This window comes from Nycticebus coucang, chromosome 22, assembly GCF_027406575.1.
Source record: "Nycticebus coucang isolate mNycCou1 chromosome 22, mNycCou1.pri, whole genome shotgun sequence".
Taxonomy (NCBI): Eukaryota; Metazoa; Chordata; class Mammalia; order Primates; family Lorisidae; genus Nycticebus; species Nycticebus coucang.
Window position 1 is genome coordinate 59,060,238 of NC_069801.1, and position 17,793 is coordinate 59,078,030.

At 42.6% G+C, this 17,793-nt stretch overlaps 1 protein-coding gene across 1 annotated transcript in view; it reads left to right on the forward strand.

Annotated features, from left to right (window-relative positions):
- Positions 1-17,793, forward strand: part of PATJ (PATJ crumbs cell polarity complex component) — a 408,655-nt gene that overhangs the window by 52,292 nt on the left and 338,570 nt on the right. Inside the window, 3 exon segments of the mRNA XM_053575260.1 lie at positions 9,801-10,019; positions 12,580-12,679; positions 16,289-16,380. Coding sequence (XP_053431235.1) covers positions 9,801-10,019; positions 12,580-12,679; positions 16,289-16,380 — 411 coding nt within the window.

Sequence of the window (17,793 nt, forward strand, 5' to 3'; positions counted from 1 at the left end):
CTTGCCGAAGAGTCAGGTGTTCAGGGGAAAACATCCTCGGTACAGTTTGGGTACCATGAGCCATTTTTACCAGGGGGTGGTGGAAACCCTCCCAAAATCTAAGCTCCCAGATTTGAACCAACAGCCAACCTTGGGATCAGACCTTTCAAAGGATAGGTGCCTGTGGCTTGTTCTTAACTCCTTTGTTGCCAAGAGGTAATTTTGCTTGCTTTAATAAAAGACTGTGTGAAAATTTAAAAAGATGCCTCTGGGCTCCCTCTCCCTACTCCTTTCAGCTGGAATGGAATATAGGAGCTGGGGTGTCCCCTAGCTGACCTCTCCCTGACGTAACTCAGCACTGTTGCTGAGTCTTTACAAGTTGTTGCTCATGTACCCTGATCATAGCTTTAACGAAATTAAAGGCATATCGATTTTAATTAAAGTGTACTCATGGTTTGAATATTAATACTCATTGTTGGCCTTAGGTCATTAGTTCAGATGTGATCAAGATAGGTAATGATTATAAAGTAATACCTATAGTTTGCTTAAATGAGTTAATTAGTATCATTTTATTCAAAGAACGTAAAATTCCGAAATAGGGAGTTAGAAAAGGAAATCGGTATTTCTTATTTAAAAGGGTTTCATAAAATAGCTCCTTATCCAGTAGACCCTCTGTAGCCAACCACTCCCTACGTTGAACACCTCCTTAAGTTAACCTAATTTTCTTTTCTTTTTTTTGAGACAGCCTCAAACTGTCACTCTGGGTAGAGTGCTGTAGCATCACAGCTCACAGCAACCTCCAACTCCTGGGCTTACGTGATCCTCTTGCCTCAGCCTCCCAAGTAGCTGGGACTACAGGCACCTGCCACAACGCCTGGCTGTTTTTTGGTTGTAGTTGTCATTGTTGTTTGGCAGGCCCGGGGTGGATTTGAACCAGCCAGCTCTGGTGTATGTGGCTGGCGCCTTAGCCGCTTAAGGCACTAAGTCGAGTTGACCTAATTTTCACTGACCGGGCATGCACCACATATCCTCAATGGATGTGCCTTATGTTGACCACCTCAGAGAACAAGGTGGGAACAAGGCTCTAGGCTAAACATTTTACATTTAGTATTGACTTTAATGCTCACAATTCAATGAGAGAGAAGAATTTATCTTTTATCTGTCAATTAGGTAGGATGAGCAACTGATCTTTGGCTGTACAGCTTGACTAAAGTAGAGGCAAGGATTTGGACTTGGTCTGATTCCAAAGCCTTCACTTGTCTTTCTGCTGTGTATTGCCTCTAATGTTATAATGAATGAAAGAGAACATAGCATTTGTTTTTCTCTTAAAAAAGTGATTTATAGGAAGCTTTGTAGAAACAGTAAGATCTGGTTACAATGACCAGTCTGTTAAAATAACTAGGGCCAATTCTATGAACAGGGAATTGCACGACATGTATAAAGGAAGCTGAAAAGGCTTATCTACCCGGGAGCCTCAGAAGAATCTCCAAAGTACACATTGCTTGAAACATACATCTTGAGGACAATATTCTAATCAGTTGTGGCAAACATTAAAACCATTTTCAGGAGCTAGTTTTTGTTTGTTTGTTTTTGAAATTGATAACGGGCGTTGTAAAGCTTGTTTAGTAGAAACCTCTTTCATGTCTGGAAAAATTCTAGGGACGTCAGGTACACTGGGATACGCTGCCGTCTTTAGGACACAGTCTGTTTAAGGGTGTCGTAAGCTGCTGACAGTTTGGTGGGAGGTAGTAGTGCAGGTCTGCTCACCACCCAGTCACCTGTAAAGCTGAAACAGAAAGGAACCAAACAAGGTTGGTGGGTGGGCACAGACTCTGAGTCTGGAGGAAGCAAGGCCCACCTGGAGGTCACTGACCAGTTGTTTATTCCCAGGCAGTTTTGCTTTGAGTGATTCTACCACCCTCGGAAATGGATGGGAACAAGGCTCTGAGTCTAGGCTAAGCTTTTCACGTACAGCACCCTTAAAAATCAGGTAGTGAGGACTGTGAGAATTTCAGTAGGATAGGATTTAATTTCTTCCTTTCATTCCTGTCGGGGGGACAGTGTTTATTTTACTTTATGAACATATAAAGTACTGTCAGTGACAGGTTGTTTTTTGGTTTAAGACCAAAATCAACCTGGAATCCAAATGTTAATGCTTTTGTTTTCTGACTCGTGGAAGTATTTGGTGCCATTTTTAGTTTCTTTTCCCCTCAGTTTTTAGGTTTTTTTTTTTTTTTTTGAAACAGAGTCTCATTGTGTCGCCCTGGGTAGAGTGCCATGGCGTCACAGCTCACAGCAACCTCAAACTCTTGGGCTTAAGCGATTCTCTTGCCTCAGCCTCCCCAGTAGCTGGGACTACAGGCACCTGCCACAACGCCCAGCTATTTTTTGTTGTAGTTGTCATTGTTGTTTGGCAGGCCGGGGCCAGGCTCACACCTACCATCCCCAGTGTATGTGGCTGGTGCCCTAGCTGCTGAGCTACAGGTTCTGAGCCCCAGTTCTTAGTTTTTAAAGAAACAAATTTGATTTTCTTTTTTTGTAGCTCAGGCCTGAATTCCTATAGGTTTTCAAACAATTTTTGATTTGAAATTATCATCCATAACTGGTTATCAGAGAATTTAAGATGCAAAGCAATGTGGGTTTCTTTCAGCCTACACGTGCTATTTTGGATTAAAGTACTTTTCTTTGTAACTGTGTAAATGATAACTGTTAGTGTTTTCACTCTAATAGTTGATACCCTGTTGTAGCAGCTGTTTTAATTTTTTTTGCCTTCTATGCTGTCTTTATGCATAATTCTTTTCTCTTTTGAAGGAACTGTGGGTTAATAAACTTTACTATGGGATGTTTGAGAGTCCACTTCAAACTTGATCCTGGCATAGCTATTTATTATAATGTGTTCATTGATTGGTGATGCCTGTTAAAGAACAAAAGAGAATTTGTATCCTTCAGTTTCCTTACACAGTAGACAGGTTGAGGAAGGGGAATGTTGATCAGAAAATACCAATAACAGGCTGCGTTTGGGGCTTCCGGACTTAGCAAATGTAGCTGTCATTTTGTGTCTTTTCTATCAATCTGACTAATGACTGTTTTTGTGCTTATGAATTCCTTGAAACACCTGTTTTTCTGTAAGAAGAACGTGTTTGACTTTCAGTGACAGATGCAAATTATCTGCATCATTTTAAATTAAGAGTTGAGGTAAAATAGGGGGGAAAAAAAGTACTGCCTAGGAAGTCACTAAATATATCCTTTCTGGCAAAATGTCCTCTGGCTAAGCCAGTTATGAGCGCGTTCATTCGACATATTCTTTACTCTTTGATCAGAGCATGATTCTGTTCGAGAATTGTGCCATTTGCAGAGGCAGCTCCACTTTTATCTTTCATCAGGACTTTCTCTTCAATAGTTGTTTATTTGAAGTCTGTTGCCTGGATAAAAACAATATGAAATCATCCTTAGTAAAGTAGACATCCAGCAATTCTTTATTTTTTTTCTTTTTTCACAATTATGTCTTCCTTGTACCCGTTTCCTTTCTTCTAAGTCTTTTCAGATGTTTCTGAACTCCAGCGCCTTCTCGTACTGTGGGCAGCATTTACAGCAAAGCCCGAGCTTGGTACATGTTACTTGAGTCTACAGCCCTCGTTCATTTAGATTCCTGTAAAATTGGAGAAAAGGAGGAGTGGGGTATAGACTTTGCAGTCTTAAGGCTTTTTAAATCTTCTTCCTTCAGAATTTCGTCTATAGTTTGTGGATGGTGCCACCTGGAACCAGGACTTTGAAGCCTGGAATCAAATCAACCCAACAGTCATTGGTCTATTCTCAAGCTTCCATGTTACAAAATGTCTGTGTCTGTTTTCCATCTTCATTTTATTTAAACTTCTTGACAGCTATGGATAATTTCTTGGAGAACAGGAAAACAGTTGCATTTATTATCTACCAGAAGCCTTCGTGTATAAGAGAGTAACTTGTCACAGTAATGTTACCCAAGTTCAGTGATTTTTCACTGGTGGGCCATCAGTGGATCTTAGGTGTGCCACGAAAATTTTTAAAGATCATTAATTAATGGGCGGCACCTGTGACTCAAGGAGTATGGCGCCGGTCCCGTATACTGGAGGTGGTGGGTTCAAATCTGCCCGGGCCAAAAAACTGCAAAAAAAAAAAAAAAAAGATCACTAACTGTTTTCTAAAGAAGTTCAAAGCATAGTAAGCATATTCTTTTTTGCACTTTTTCACTCTTTTTTTTTCTTTGAGCAACATAATTTAAGTGTGCTGTGGAAATTTTAGTAGAGCAGTGGTTCTCAACCTTCCTAATGCCGCAATGTATTTTCATTGTTAAAAAGGGGTCGCGACCCACAGGTTGACAACCGCTGTACTAGAGGTTCAAGTGTTCCGTGAGATAAAAAAAAGTTGGAAAACACTGCTGTAGAGAAATAGATGTATAAGGTAGATAATTAAATGAGAAGAACAGTATTCAGTGAGTAGCTTGGATTGAATTTTGGTTCTGCCACGTACTAGCTTTGTGATCTCCGTGAAGGCATTTAATCTTTTTGAATCTCAGTTTTCTCATTAGAAAGTTGTCCTGAAAGAGATGACACCTGAAAGTGGTTTTTAACCTGTGAGGTGCTCTGCAGGCGTACCTTTTTTTAGACCACCTATATTGACATTTGGTAGTTTTAATATACTGAAATGAAGATAAATAAGGTAAGTTCAAAATTTATAAGAAAATACATTTAGTAAAAATGCAGTGAACGGTGTAGGAGGCACCTGTGAGAAATATCTTGGCAATAAGGGATTGGGGAAGGGATTTGACATCTTTGGCTCTCGTTAGTGAGATGCACGAGAACACGAAGTGTGTACGTCATAGGTTAGCAGTCTCTGCACCTGTGGCGCAGGCGGCCATGGGATCACTTCTATAAATAGCCTCAGGAGAAGTTAGCCCGGGACTCCTCCTTTTGGTCCACTTCTTGCTCAGAGGACGCCTGATGGGGCTCCCCTACTAAGACTGCTGCTGAGATGCTTGCTCATTCTAATACTATGACTTCATTTTTTTTTTTTTTTTTCTGTAGAGACAGAGTCTCATCCTATGGCCCTCGGTAGAGTGCCGTGGCATCATACAGCTCACAGCAACCTCCAACTCTTGGGCTTAAGCGATTCTCTTGCCTCAGCCTCCCGAGTAGCTGGGAATACAGGCGCCCGCCACAACACCCGGCTATTTTTTGGTTGCAGTTCAGCCGGGGCCGGGTTTGAAACCACCACCCTCGGTATATGGGGCTGGTCCCTTACCGACTGAGCCACAGGTGCTGACTGTGACTTCTAAGGTGCTTTGGCACCTGAGGCCTGAAAGAGACCTACCCCGAGTAAGCTGGTGCAGCGGCCCACGTCCAGACAGTTGAGTGGGCCAGGGCCAGAGACCCAGCATCCCAGCTTCGAGGAGGCCCTGAGTCAGGGCCAGAGACACAGCGCCCCGGGCTCCAACAGAAAAGCAGCTGTTTGAAAAAATTTTACAAACTAGGCCAGGAGCGGCAGCTCACGCCTGTAATCCCAGCTCTCTGGGAGGCCAAGGCAGGCAGATTTCCTGAGCTCAGGAGTTCGAGACCAGCCTAAGCTAGAGTTGAGACCCTGTCTCTAAAAAAAAATAGCAGAGTATTGTGATGGTCACGTGTAGTCCCAGCTACTCTGGAGGCTGAGACAAGAGGATTCCTTGAGCTATGAGGTTGCAATGAGCTTTGACATCATGGCACTCCACCCAGAGCAACAGAGGGAGACTCTGTCTTAAAAAAAAAAAAAAAGAAAGAAAATGAAAATGAAACATTTTACAAATTAATAAAGGAAATGGAAGTATTTTGAACTGATAGGTATTTTATTAAAAAGTATGTTTTGAACTTTGCTGAATATGAAATACACATACCTGTAAAAAAACATACTATCTGTGCACACTTTAAATAATAATGACAATAATTACCAATGTACATACCACCCAGTTTAACAAGTAGAACATTATATATCCTTTCTGTAAACTCACTCAGGATCGTGACTTTAAATCCCTCTTACAAGCTGGTCTCCTTAGGTCAGAGGTTAGTGCACCAGCCCTGCACAACAGCCATTGCGGGCTCCAGCCTCCCTGGGTCTGATCACCAAACAGTAAATAACTTCTACATCTAGTAACTCCAGACTGAATGAGCTCCAGATTTTCATCTAGCTGTATGTTGGTGTCCACTGGAATATCTCACAGGCATCTCAGGCTGGGCGTCTGTACAGCAGAGCTGATTTCCACCCGGCCTGGGTCTGACTGGGCATCTGTAAAGCAGAGCTGATTTCTACCTGGCCCGTCTCTGACTGGGCATCTGTAAAGCAGAGCTGATTTCTACCTGGCCCGTCTCTGACTGGGCATCTGTAAAGCAGAGCTGATTTCTACCTGGCCCGTCTCTGACTGGGCATCTGTAAAGCAGAGCTGATTTCCACCCGGCCTGGCTCTGAGTGGGCATCTGTAAAGCAGAGCTGATTTCCACCCGGCCTGGCTCTGAGTGGGCATCTATAAAGCAGAGCTGATTTCTACCTGGCCCGTCTCTGACTGGGCATCTGTAAAGCAGAGCTGATTTCCACCCAGCCTGGCTCTGACTGGGCATCTGTAAAGCAGAGCTGATTTCCACCCGGCCTGGCTCTGACTGGGCATCTGTAAAGCAGAGCTGATTTCTACCTGGCCCGTCTCTGACTGGGCATCTGTAAAGCAGAGTTGATTTCCACCCGGCCTGGCTCTGACTGGGCATCTGTAAAGCAGAGCTGATTTCTACCTGGCCCGTCTCTGACTGGGCATCTGTAAAGCAGAGCTGATTTCCACCCGGCCTGGCTCTGACTAGGCATCTGTAAAGCAGAGCTGATTTCCACCCGGCCTGGCTCTGACTAGGCATCTGTAAAGCAGAGCTGATTTCTACCTGGCCCGTCTCTGACTGGGCATCTGTAAAGCAGAGCTGATTTCCACCTGGCCCGTCTCTGACTGGGCATCTGTAAAGCAGAGCTGATTTCCACCCGGCCTGGCTCTGACTGGGCATCTGTAAAGCAGAGCTGATTTCCACCCGGCCTGGCTCTGACTAGGCATCTGTAAAGCAGAGCTGATTTCTACCTGGCCCGTCTCTGACTGGGCATCTGTAAAGCAGAGCTGATTTCCACCCGGCCTGGCTCTGACTAGGCATCTGTAAAGCAGAGCTGATTTCTACCTGGCCCGTCTCTGACTGGGCATCTGTAAAGCAGAGCTGATTTCTACCTGGCCCGTCTCTGACTGGGCATCTGTAAAGCAGAGCTGATTTCCACCCGGCCTGGCTCTGACTAGGCATCTGTAAAGCAGAGCTGATTTCTACCTGGCCCGTCTCTGACTGGGCATCTGTAAAGCAGAGTTGATTTCCACCCGGCCTGGCTCTGACTGGGCATCTGTAAAGCAGAGCTGATTTCTACCTGGCCCGTCTCTGACTGGGCATCTGTAAAGCAGAGCTGATTTCCACCCGGCCTGGCTCTGACTAGGCATCTGTAAAGCAGAGCTGATTTCTACCTGGCCCGTCTCTGACTAGGCATCTGTAAAGCAGAGTTGATTTCCACCCGGCCTGGCTCTGAGTGGGCATCTGTAAAGCAGAGCTGATTTCTACCTGGCCCGTCTCTGACTGGGCATCTGTAAAGCAGAGTTGATTTCCACCCGGCCTGGCTCTGACTGGGCATCTGTAAAGCAGAGCTGATTTCTACCTGGCCCGTCTCTGACTGGGCATCTGTAAAGCAGAGCTGATTTCCACCCGGCCTGGCTCTGACTGGGCATCTGTAAAGCAGAGCTGATTTCTACCTGGCCCGTCTCTGACTGGGCATCTGTAAAGCAGAGTTGATTTCCACCCGGCCTGGCTCTGACTGGGCATCTGTAAAGCAGAGCTGATTTCTACCTGGCCCGTCTCTGACTGGGCATCTGTAAAGCAGAGTTGATTTCCACCCAGCCTGGCTCTGAGTGGGCATCTGTAAAGCAGAGCTGATTTCTACCTGGCCCGTCTCTGACTGGGCATCTGTAAAGCAGAGTTGATTTCCACCCGGCCTGGCTCTGACTGGGCATCTGTAAAGCAGAGCTGATTTCTACCTGGCCTGTCTCTGACTGGGCATCTGTAAAGCAGAGTTGATTTCCACCCGGCCTGGCTCTGACTGGGCATCTGTAAAGCAGAGCTGATTTCTACCTGGCCCGTCTCTGACTGGGCATCTGTAAAGCAGAGTTGATTTCCACCCGGCCTGGCTCTGACTGGGCATCTGTAAAGCAGAGCTGATTTCTACCTGGCCCGTCTCTGACTGGGCATCTGTAAAGCAGAGTTGATTTCCACCCGGCCTGGCTCTGACTGGGCATCTGTAAAGCAGAGCTGATTTCTACCTGGCCTGTCTCTGACTGGGCATCTGTAAAGCAGAGTTGATTTCCACCCGGCCTGGCTCTGACTGGGCATCTGTAAAGCAGAGCTGATTTCTACCTGGCCCGTCTCTGACTGGGCATCTGTAAAGCAGAGCTGATTTCCACCCGGCCTGGCTCTGACTGGGCATCTGTAAAGCAGAGCTGATTTCTACCTGGCCCGTCTCTGACTGGGCATCTGTAAAGCAGAGTTGATTTTCACCTGGCCCATCTCTGCCTCTGCCGTCTTTTGTATATCTCAGTTCAGGGCGACTCTATCTTTCCAGTTGAGCAGGCCAAAAACCTGGAGTTTTGATTCATTTTCTACCCTTCATTCCCCATATAGAAGCTATCAGCAGATCCTGTTGACAGTTCATTAGAACTGTATCACTTCTTAACACCCCAGCTGCTAACCTAGTCCAGACTTTTATCTTTTTCTGGATTATTGCGAAGCCTTCCCAGCTGACATCTCTGCTTCTTTCATTTCCTGGTCTGTGGTTTATTTTACACACAGAAGCTTAACTGATCTTGTTAAAAAGTAGTCAGATAATGTCACTTGTCTATTCAGAACCCTGTTCAGTGATTTCCCTTCAAGTCACCTCTCCAACTCTCTCCACTCCTCAACGACTCTCCTCTGCCTTCATTCTCTCCCAGCCCCACGGTTCCTCAAACCTGCCGCCAAGCCTGTTGGCCTTCAGAGCTCCTAGCTTTGCGCTGGAGGGCTCTGTTCTGACCTCCTCCTCTTCCTGAGGCCCAGGCTTTCTGACCCTTCCTTGAATCCAAGGCATTCGTATCCTGGCTCTAAACCATTAGCTATGACTTGGTACCCTCAAGCAAAGGCCTGTTTGCGAATACCAATTATTTTTCTTATTTCAAACTTTCTGTCTTTTGTGTTCTATAAGGAATTTGTTTATTATTTTGCCAATTATTAAAACTATTATATTTTGTTAAGCTCTTTTTTTTTTGAGATGGAGTCTCACTGTGTCACCCTGGATAGAGGTGATATTGCCTTAGCAATAATCCAGAAAAAGATAAAAGTCTGGACTAGGTTAGCAGTTGAGGTGCTGCAGTGTCATAGCTCACAGCAACCTCAAATTCCTGGGCTTGAGCTATCCTCTTGCCTTGGCCTCACGAGTAGCTGGGATTACAGGCGCTCACCACTACTCCGGGCTGTTTTTTTTTCTATTTCCTTAGAGATGGGATCTTGCTCTTGCTCAGGCTGGTGTTGAACTCCTGAGCTGAAGCAATTCACCTATCTTGGCTTCCCAGAGCACTGGAATTACAAGCGTGAGCTACCACCCCTGGCCTTGTTCAGCATTTAAGGTGACTTCTTTATTTTGCCAGAATTGGCAGTCTGATTGTTACCAACAAGTGAAGTTAGATCATTGAATTTTTGAAATGATTTCATTTTTTTCTTTGATTGAAGGATGGAAGACTTCAGACAGGGGACCACATCTTGAGGATCGGTGGCACAAACGTGCAGGGCATGACCAGTGAGCAAGTTGCTCGAGTTCTCAGGAACTGTGGGAGTTCCGTCAGGATGCTTGTTGCCAGAGACCCAGTTGGCGAGACTTCAGTGCCCCCTCCTGCCCCGGCAGCCTTACCTGTTGCCCTCCCGACAGTGGCCAGCAGGAGCCCTGGTTCTGTGAGTATACAAATCGTCCTTTCAGCTTACGCAGTGCACTGCGGGCTAAGAAATTCTTTCAACTTCAGAACATCGTATTAGCACGAGGTTTATGTATCAGTGCTCACCAGCAAAGCAGAAGAAAACCCAGTTTAAAGACACAAGACTTGTTGAACTTTTTGTTTTGCTGTTTCTCAGGGTGAAGTCATTTAACCTCCCCTCGCCTCAGCTACTCGTTTGTAAATTGAAGGCTAATAATACTTGCCTGTCGATAGGTTACTGAAGAGAGATTCAGGTGCTTGCTGGGAAATGGTAAATACTGGTTAAATGTATGAGAATTATCACCGATGTCAACAAACTAGCCAAAGGGAATGGACATCAATAATATTTATTATAATTATTATTATAGTTAATAATCACTATTGTGGATTTGTTCAGGTCCTCTGAAATCTTCACAGTAATTTTGCAAGACAGGTTTTTTTTTTTTTTTTTTTGGGTGGGGCTGGGTTTGAACCCACCACCTCCTGCAAATGGGGCTGGCGCCCTACTCCTTTGAGCCACAGGCGCCGCCCTGCAAGATAGGTTTTAACATCCATTTAATAGGTGAGGAAATGAAAGTCAGTTTACTAGTTGGCTAAGTATCGTGGCTCATACCTGTCATCCTCAAGCTCTGGAAGGCAGAGGCAAGAGGATTGCTTGAGGTCAAGAGTTTGAGGCCAGCCTGAGCAAGAGTGAAACCCTGTCTCTACCAAAAATAGGAAAAAAATTAGCCAGGTAGGGTGGTATAAACCTGTATTCCCAGCTACACTTGAGAAGCTGAAGCAAGAGCATCACTTGAGCCCAGGAGTTTGAGGTTACAGTGAGCTATGATGATATCGCTGCACTCTAACCAGGGTGACAGAGTGACACTCCAGCTCCAAAAAAAAAAAAAAGGAAAGAAAAGCCCTCATGGGGAAGTTGCAAAGCCAGAGTTTGATTTCAGATCTTTGTGGTCCCTTCCAAGCTTCCCCCCCTCCCCCCATTTTAATAAGGTAAGAGCAAAAAAAAAAATAGTTATTGCTCTTTTGTTTTTTTCAATCATCAGCCTAAAGTATCTGGGCAAAGAAATAGTTTTAAAAAGGAGGGACCTGGAGGAAGAGGAACAAAAAGAGAAGAGATTGTGGTGGACAGGGTTGGAAGGCCACCGTCAGTCGTCACCACCCGAGGCATCTCTCACGGTCTTTTGGGAAGTTGTTTGCCTTTCCCTACTTGGAACCATATGAGGGGAAATTTTCAATCTGAAATATTAGAACCTCTTAAAAAACTTCTGTAATTTGTGGTTACATCCATTTTCTTTTCCTCTGTTACTATAGTTCCCTGGAGCCTTCTACCTCGTAGTGGGGGACCATTGTAGCTAGATGATAAGTAGGAACTTGATCTCATCAGTTACTCACTTTTTTTTTTAAGATTTTTTTTTCGTGGGGGGGAGACAGAATCTCACTATATCACCCTCAGTAGAGTGCTGTGGCATCACAGTTCACAGCAACCTCAAAGTCTTGGGTTTAAGTGATTCTCTTGCCTCAGCCTCCCAAGAAGCTGGGACTACAGGTGCCCGCCACGACACCCAGCTGTTTTTTTATTGCAGTTGTCATTGTTCAGTAGGCACCAGCTGGGCTCTAACCTGCCATCCTCAGTGTATGTGGCTGGCACCCTACCCACTGAGCTATGGGTGCTGGAGCGTGTTATTTATTTTCTAATGTTAATAATTTCGATTCAAAGCAAAGTATTATGTGTTTACACTTTCTTACAGAAATGTTTAGAAGGTGAGTATTGAAAATAAGTTTTAAGTCAATATTTTTTATATTACTTAACAATAGTCTTACCTTACGTTTCTAATTTTTTCTTATGTTTGTAGTTCTTTCAGATGTAAGTATAGCCTGAGTATTTTCCAGGTGACTGTATTAGTTTCCTATGATTGTATAACAAGTGACCACAAATTTAATGGCTTAAAACAATACCCGTATTTAGTTCACAGTTCTGTAGGTCAGAATTCAGGGTGGGCTTGGCTGTATTCCGTGTAGGGATTCTTCTTACAGGGCCAGAATCAAGGTGTTGGCCTGTCCGTGCTCTTTTCTGGATGCTCTGGAGACAGTTTACTTCAGATCATTGGGCAAATACAGTTCCTTGCTGCTGTAGGACTGAAGTCCCTTTTTCTTTGCTAGCTATCAGCCAAGGACCTCTTTTAGCTCCTTAAACCCGCCCACCCCACGTTCCTTGTCACAGACTCCCTCCATCTTCAAACCACAAGTTGAGTTCTTAGGATTCAAATCTTTTCCACGTCTTTTCTGCTTCCAGCAAGAGAAAACTCTCCCTTAAAGGGCCCAGTGATTAGATTAAGGCCACCTCGGTCATCTCCCTTTTGTTAGGTATCCTATCAGACAGGAGTAGCGCTGGGGCCTGTGTGGACCATCTCAAAATTCTGCCTACCATAAGTGCTAAGAAAATACCTGGCCAGCTTTGCACAAAAGACTGTATACACAATTGTGTAATTTCATATATATCATCCAGTTTTTGTTTTTTGTTTTTTTTTTTTTCCTTTTAGGATAGTTCTCTTTTTGAGACTTACAATGTTGAACTCATTAAAAAAGATGGACAGAGTCTCGGGATTAGAATCATCGGCTATGTCGGGGCATCTCACGCAGGTAGATGAATTGCTTTTTTATATTGGAAATGAAAGGATGTTAAGGTTTCTAGACAGTAAAATTAAATAACTGCAGATTTTAATTTAAATCTTGAACAATAAAACCATGAATTTCTAATAGGAACCAGTTACTTCTCAGCGATTATAGAATCGCCTTTTTAATCTCAATAGTTTTATAGCTGGCTTGATAGTAATTAATAAAAGGATATAATCGTCCATTTCAGTGTGTAATATTTGAATTTTACCTCTTATTTCTAAAATAGGTATTTTTGAATCCTGTTAATGTGTCATGAGTGCGTGTGATAAATTGATTACTGTATACATAGGTATTTTTGAATCCTGTTAATGTGTCAGGAGTGCGTGTGATAAATTGATTACTGTATACATAGGTATTTTTGAATCCTGTTAATGTGTCATGAGTGCGTGTGATAAATTGATTACTGTATATATTTGATGTCGTGAGTGTCCAGATAGTATTATTATTGTGTTCAATCACTAAAAATGAGTTAAAACAAGTATTTTCATTAGAATTGTTTTTCTATTGAAAAACATATGGCTCAAGCATCTCTGAATAAAATTCCCTCAACTCCTACCCACAGAGCTTTGGGGAGATTTACTATAAGTTATTCTTTTATTATAGGTAAGTTATTAGGGTCAGGAAAAATAAACCTTTATAAAAATATGTGCTAATAACGTGAAAATTCAGAGTTATAAAATGTTCTAATTTTTATTTTAAAAAGTAAGATTGGAGAGTTAATGTCTTAGAAAAAAAATTGTTATTTTGCATACTTCCAGCAGGTGGAAGATTATGTGTGCTAATGTATTCAAAGTCCTGAAGGAAATTCATGTCAGATCGCCCTGTGCTATTTTAGCCTAATGAAATATATTTTTTTCAGACCTTTGGATTCTTTTAAGTTTTTTAGGTTCAGAATTTAAATGAGTTCAAAAAGAGCTCCATGCGGCTTGTATAATAATGCTTCCAGAAAGCCATGTTGAATAGTTTTTAACTAAGTCTGGCTAGAAGATCACGAGTTAGTTCTTAAATGGTTTAGTTCCTAACTGAAAGGGAATGACTGGGAGAAAATTGCTGAATAAAGGAAAGAATCATTCTTCTACTTTACCTTCAAAAGAAGTTTTGGGATTGGGTGGTTTAGGGCAGGAGGAAGCAGATGAATCCAAATACACAACCTTTTGAAACTCGGCATGCTTTTCAACAAATAGACTTTCAAAATAATTTTTGCTTTATTCTATTTGTTGGACTTTTGAGGATTTATTTTGCATAGTTCTGGGCAGGGTAGAAAAAGGAATAGAAGGAAAATTTATTTAGGGAGATAAACAGGGGTAAAACAAATCTGAATTGTTTAAGGATAAGTGAAATGTGTATTTTAGCAGCCATACAATCATCTCTTTTGTTCCAAACCCCCTGTGGATATGAAGACTTGGATGTTCCAGTCTCTTATATAAAATAGCTTAGTTTTTGCATATAATCTATGCATATCTTCTCTTATACTTTCCTGAGCATGTCCAACCTTTTTATTTTCTGCCACATTTTGGAAGAGTAAGAGTTGTCTTAGGGCCATACATTAAATACACAAACATTAACAAAACCTGATTAGCAATAAAAAGGCCCACACCACAGATTAGCAACAACAACAAAAAACCCTCACAAAATAAGCACTCAGCCTGTGGGTTTCAGGTTGAACACCTCCGCTTTAAATTATCTCTAGGTTACTTAAAATACTTAATGCAAAATAAATGCTATGGAAATAGCTATTATACTATGTTTTTAAAGTCTGTTTTTTTCTTTTGAGACAGAATCTCATTATGTCACCCTTGGTAGAGTGCTGTGACGTCACAGCTCACAGCAACTTCATACTCTTGGGCTTAAGTGATTCTCTTGCCTCAGCCTCCCAAGTAGCTGGGACTAAGGCACCCACCACAAGGCCAGGCTATTTTTTGTTGTTGTTGTTGTTGCAGTTGTCTTTGTTGTTTTAGCTGGCCTTGGCTGGGTTCGAACCTGCCAGCCTCAGTGTATGTGGCCGACACCATATTCACTGAGCTATGGGCACTGCCTAAAGTCTGTGTTTTTTTTTTTAATCATCATATTGCTATCTTTACTATTTTTTCCTTCAAATATTTTTGATCCATGGTTGGTCGAATCTGCAATTGGTTGAATTTGCAGATAGGGAACTTGTGGATACAGAAGCCCACTACATAAGCAAACCATGATAGTGGGCAGGTGAAATAGTCACATTGACGGAGGTAAAGAGAATTCACACAGAAGAAGATGTTGGAACTGGGAATGGAGAGGAAGGATTTTGATATGCAGGTCGAGGTTGAGAGGAAGAAAGAATTAACTTAGAGGGTATAAAATCACGAAAAACTTGCTGTTTTGTGCCTGTAGTTCCGGCTACTTGGGAGGCTGAGGCAAGAGACTCGCCTAAGCCCAGGAGTGGGAGGTTGCTGTGAGCTGTGATGCCACAGCACTCTACCCAGGGCAACAAAGTAAGACTCTGTCTCTACAAAAACAAAAACAAAACAAACAAACAAAACAAACTAGGTGTTTTGGTGTGTCTGGACTTTTACTTTGTTGGAAGGATCTGGTGGGAGATGAAGTAAAAAACAACCATGGACAGAATGTGGAGAGCCATGAATATGATTCTGTGAAAATTGTCTGTTTTTGGCAAGGGGAATTCATTGGTATTTATTTTTTGTCTATAGACAATGTTTTGAGTTCATTTGAAATAAAAACACAAATTCTTCCAGATCTATGGCTTTTTATTGTCCAATTTCCTTCTAGTCATTGCCCATGGGAATCCATGCTTTTTTTTTTTTTTTGTCGGGGGCTGGGTTTGAACCTGCCACCTCTGAGTCTTACTTTGTCGCCTTCATATGGGGCTGACGCCTTACTCCTTTGAGCTACCCACCCCTGGGAATCCATGCTTTTTATGTAGTTAAGCATTTTATAGCTATTTGTTTCTATTTACATGTTTTATTTTGTAACGTAAGGATTATCTCATGTTGATGAGCTTGTTCTAGTTTTTTTTTTTGCAGTTTTTGGCCAGGGCTGGGTTTGAACCTTTCACTTCCTGGGGCCGGCGCCTTACTCCTTTGAGCCACGGGCGCTGCCTACTTGTTCTGGTTTTTTTTAAAGGTGATGCGCACTTTTTTTCTGTGTTTGGGAAGCTAACATGAACAGTGAGCTAAATGTAGGCAAGGGGACGTATTAAGGAGACTCTTGGCATAGTGCTGCTGAAAAATGACAAATATTATGCCAAGTCAGCAGTAAGAATGGAGACTGATCAGGAGAAGAGGGACAGATATAACTTGGGCACTCCTGAATTCTAGCCTAGATTAGCGTACATTTCATCAAGCTTCCGTTACTGATTATTTTTCCAGAAGAGCAGTCATCCATCAAATCATTTTGAATTCAGGTCACTTGTGATAGTGACAGTTTGAAATAATCCATCAATTTCTCTACTTGTGTTCAAAATAGTATTTAGCAAGCCTTCAGTCAGCCCCTTTAGCTAATTAATCTCTTGATAGGAATTTTGCAATCAAGATCTAATTAGAGCTTTTTTCCTTCTTCGGTCCGTCTGTGCGTCTTCAGGGGAGGGATCTGGAATTTATGTGAAAAACATCATCCCCGGCAGCGCTGCCTTCCACAACGGCCACATTCAAGTGAATGACAAAATAGTTGCTGTAAGTAACGGTCCTGTATTTTGGATTTGCATCCAGTTCCAAAGAAGGTCGATTTTGAAAATAATACATGTACGTGTGAGAGGAGGAGGGTTTCGTACAGATCCATAAGGTTTTTAAAAAAAAAAAAAAAATTAATCTTGGGCGGCGCCTGTGGCTCAAGGAGTAGGGCACTGGTCCCATATGCCGGAGGTGGCAGGTTCAAACCCAGCCCCGGCCAAAAATCACACACACAAAAAAAAATTAATCTTGTTGCTCCGCACCCGTAGCACAGTGGTTACGGCCTCGGCCACATGCACTGAGGCTGGCGGGTGCGAACCCGGCCCAGGCCAGCTCAATAACAATGACAACTGCAACAAAAAAATAGCCAGGCGTTGCGGCAGGTGCCTGAAGCAAGAGAATCACTTAAGCCCAAGAGTTTGAGGTTGCTGTGAACTGTGACGCAAGGGCCCTCTATATAAAAAAAAAAAAAATCAAACTTGTTAGTACTGTGAAATCTCATTAATTTGAGCTCTTATGGTCCTAAATTTGATTTTTTTTTTTTTTTTTACTGTCAGTGAAGAAAGGATTCACTAAGAATATTGGTGGAACAAATATAATTATGTAATTGTTCTGTACTTTTACACATGCCTATGTATTTGAAAGATAATCTGGCATTATCCTATAGAGCACTTTCCAATTCCTCTTTGTGTTCTTCAAACACACTCATTTTTTTTTTTTTTCCTTTTTTGTAGAGACAGTCTCACTGTACCGCCCTCAGGTAGAGTGCCGTGGCGTCACACGGCTCACAGCAACCTCTAACTCTTGGGCTTACGCGATTCTCTTGCCTCAGCCTCCCAAGCAGCTGGGACTACAGGCGCCTGCCACAACGCCCAGCTATTGTTTTTTTTTTTTGTTGCAGTTTGGCCGGGGCTGGGTTTGAACCCGCCACCCTCGGCATATGGGGCCGGCGCCTTACCAAATGAGCCACAGGCGCCGCCCACACTTTTTTTTTTTTATTATTAAATTATAGCTGTGTACATTAATGCAATCATGGGGCACCGTGCACTAGTTTTATATACAATTTGAAATAACTCTCATCAAACTGGTTAACATAGCCGTCCTGGCACCCTCTTAGTTATTGTGTGAAGATATTTATATTCTACATTTAGTAAGTTTCACATGTACCCTTGAAGATGCACCAAACACATTCATTTTGTATACAGTTAATAAACTATTAACTAGCTTTTTTCATCTCTTTGTGAAAGTAGTTTTTCTACAAATAATAATTTTGAGTACACCCAAGAATAAGATATTTTAAACATTTGAGAATACATATAATTAACTTTTATCAATTAAAACTGATCTCTTCTCCCCATCTAGTCGAAATTAATTGAACTTCTGTATAGTAGAATCTATACATACATTTATATATAA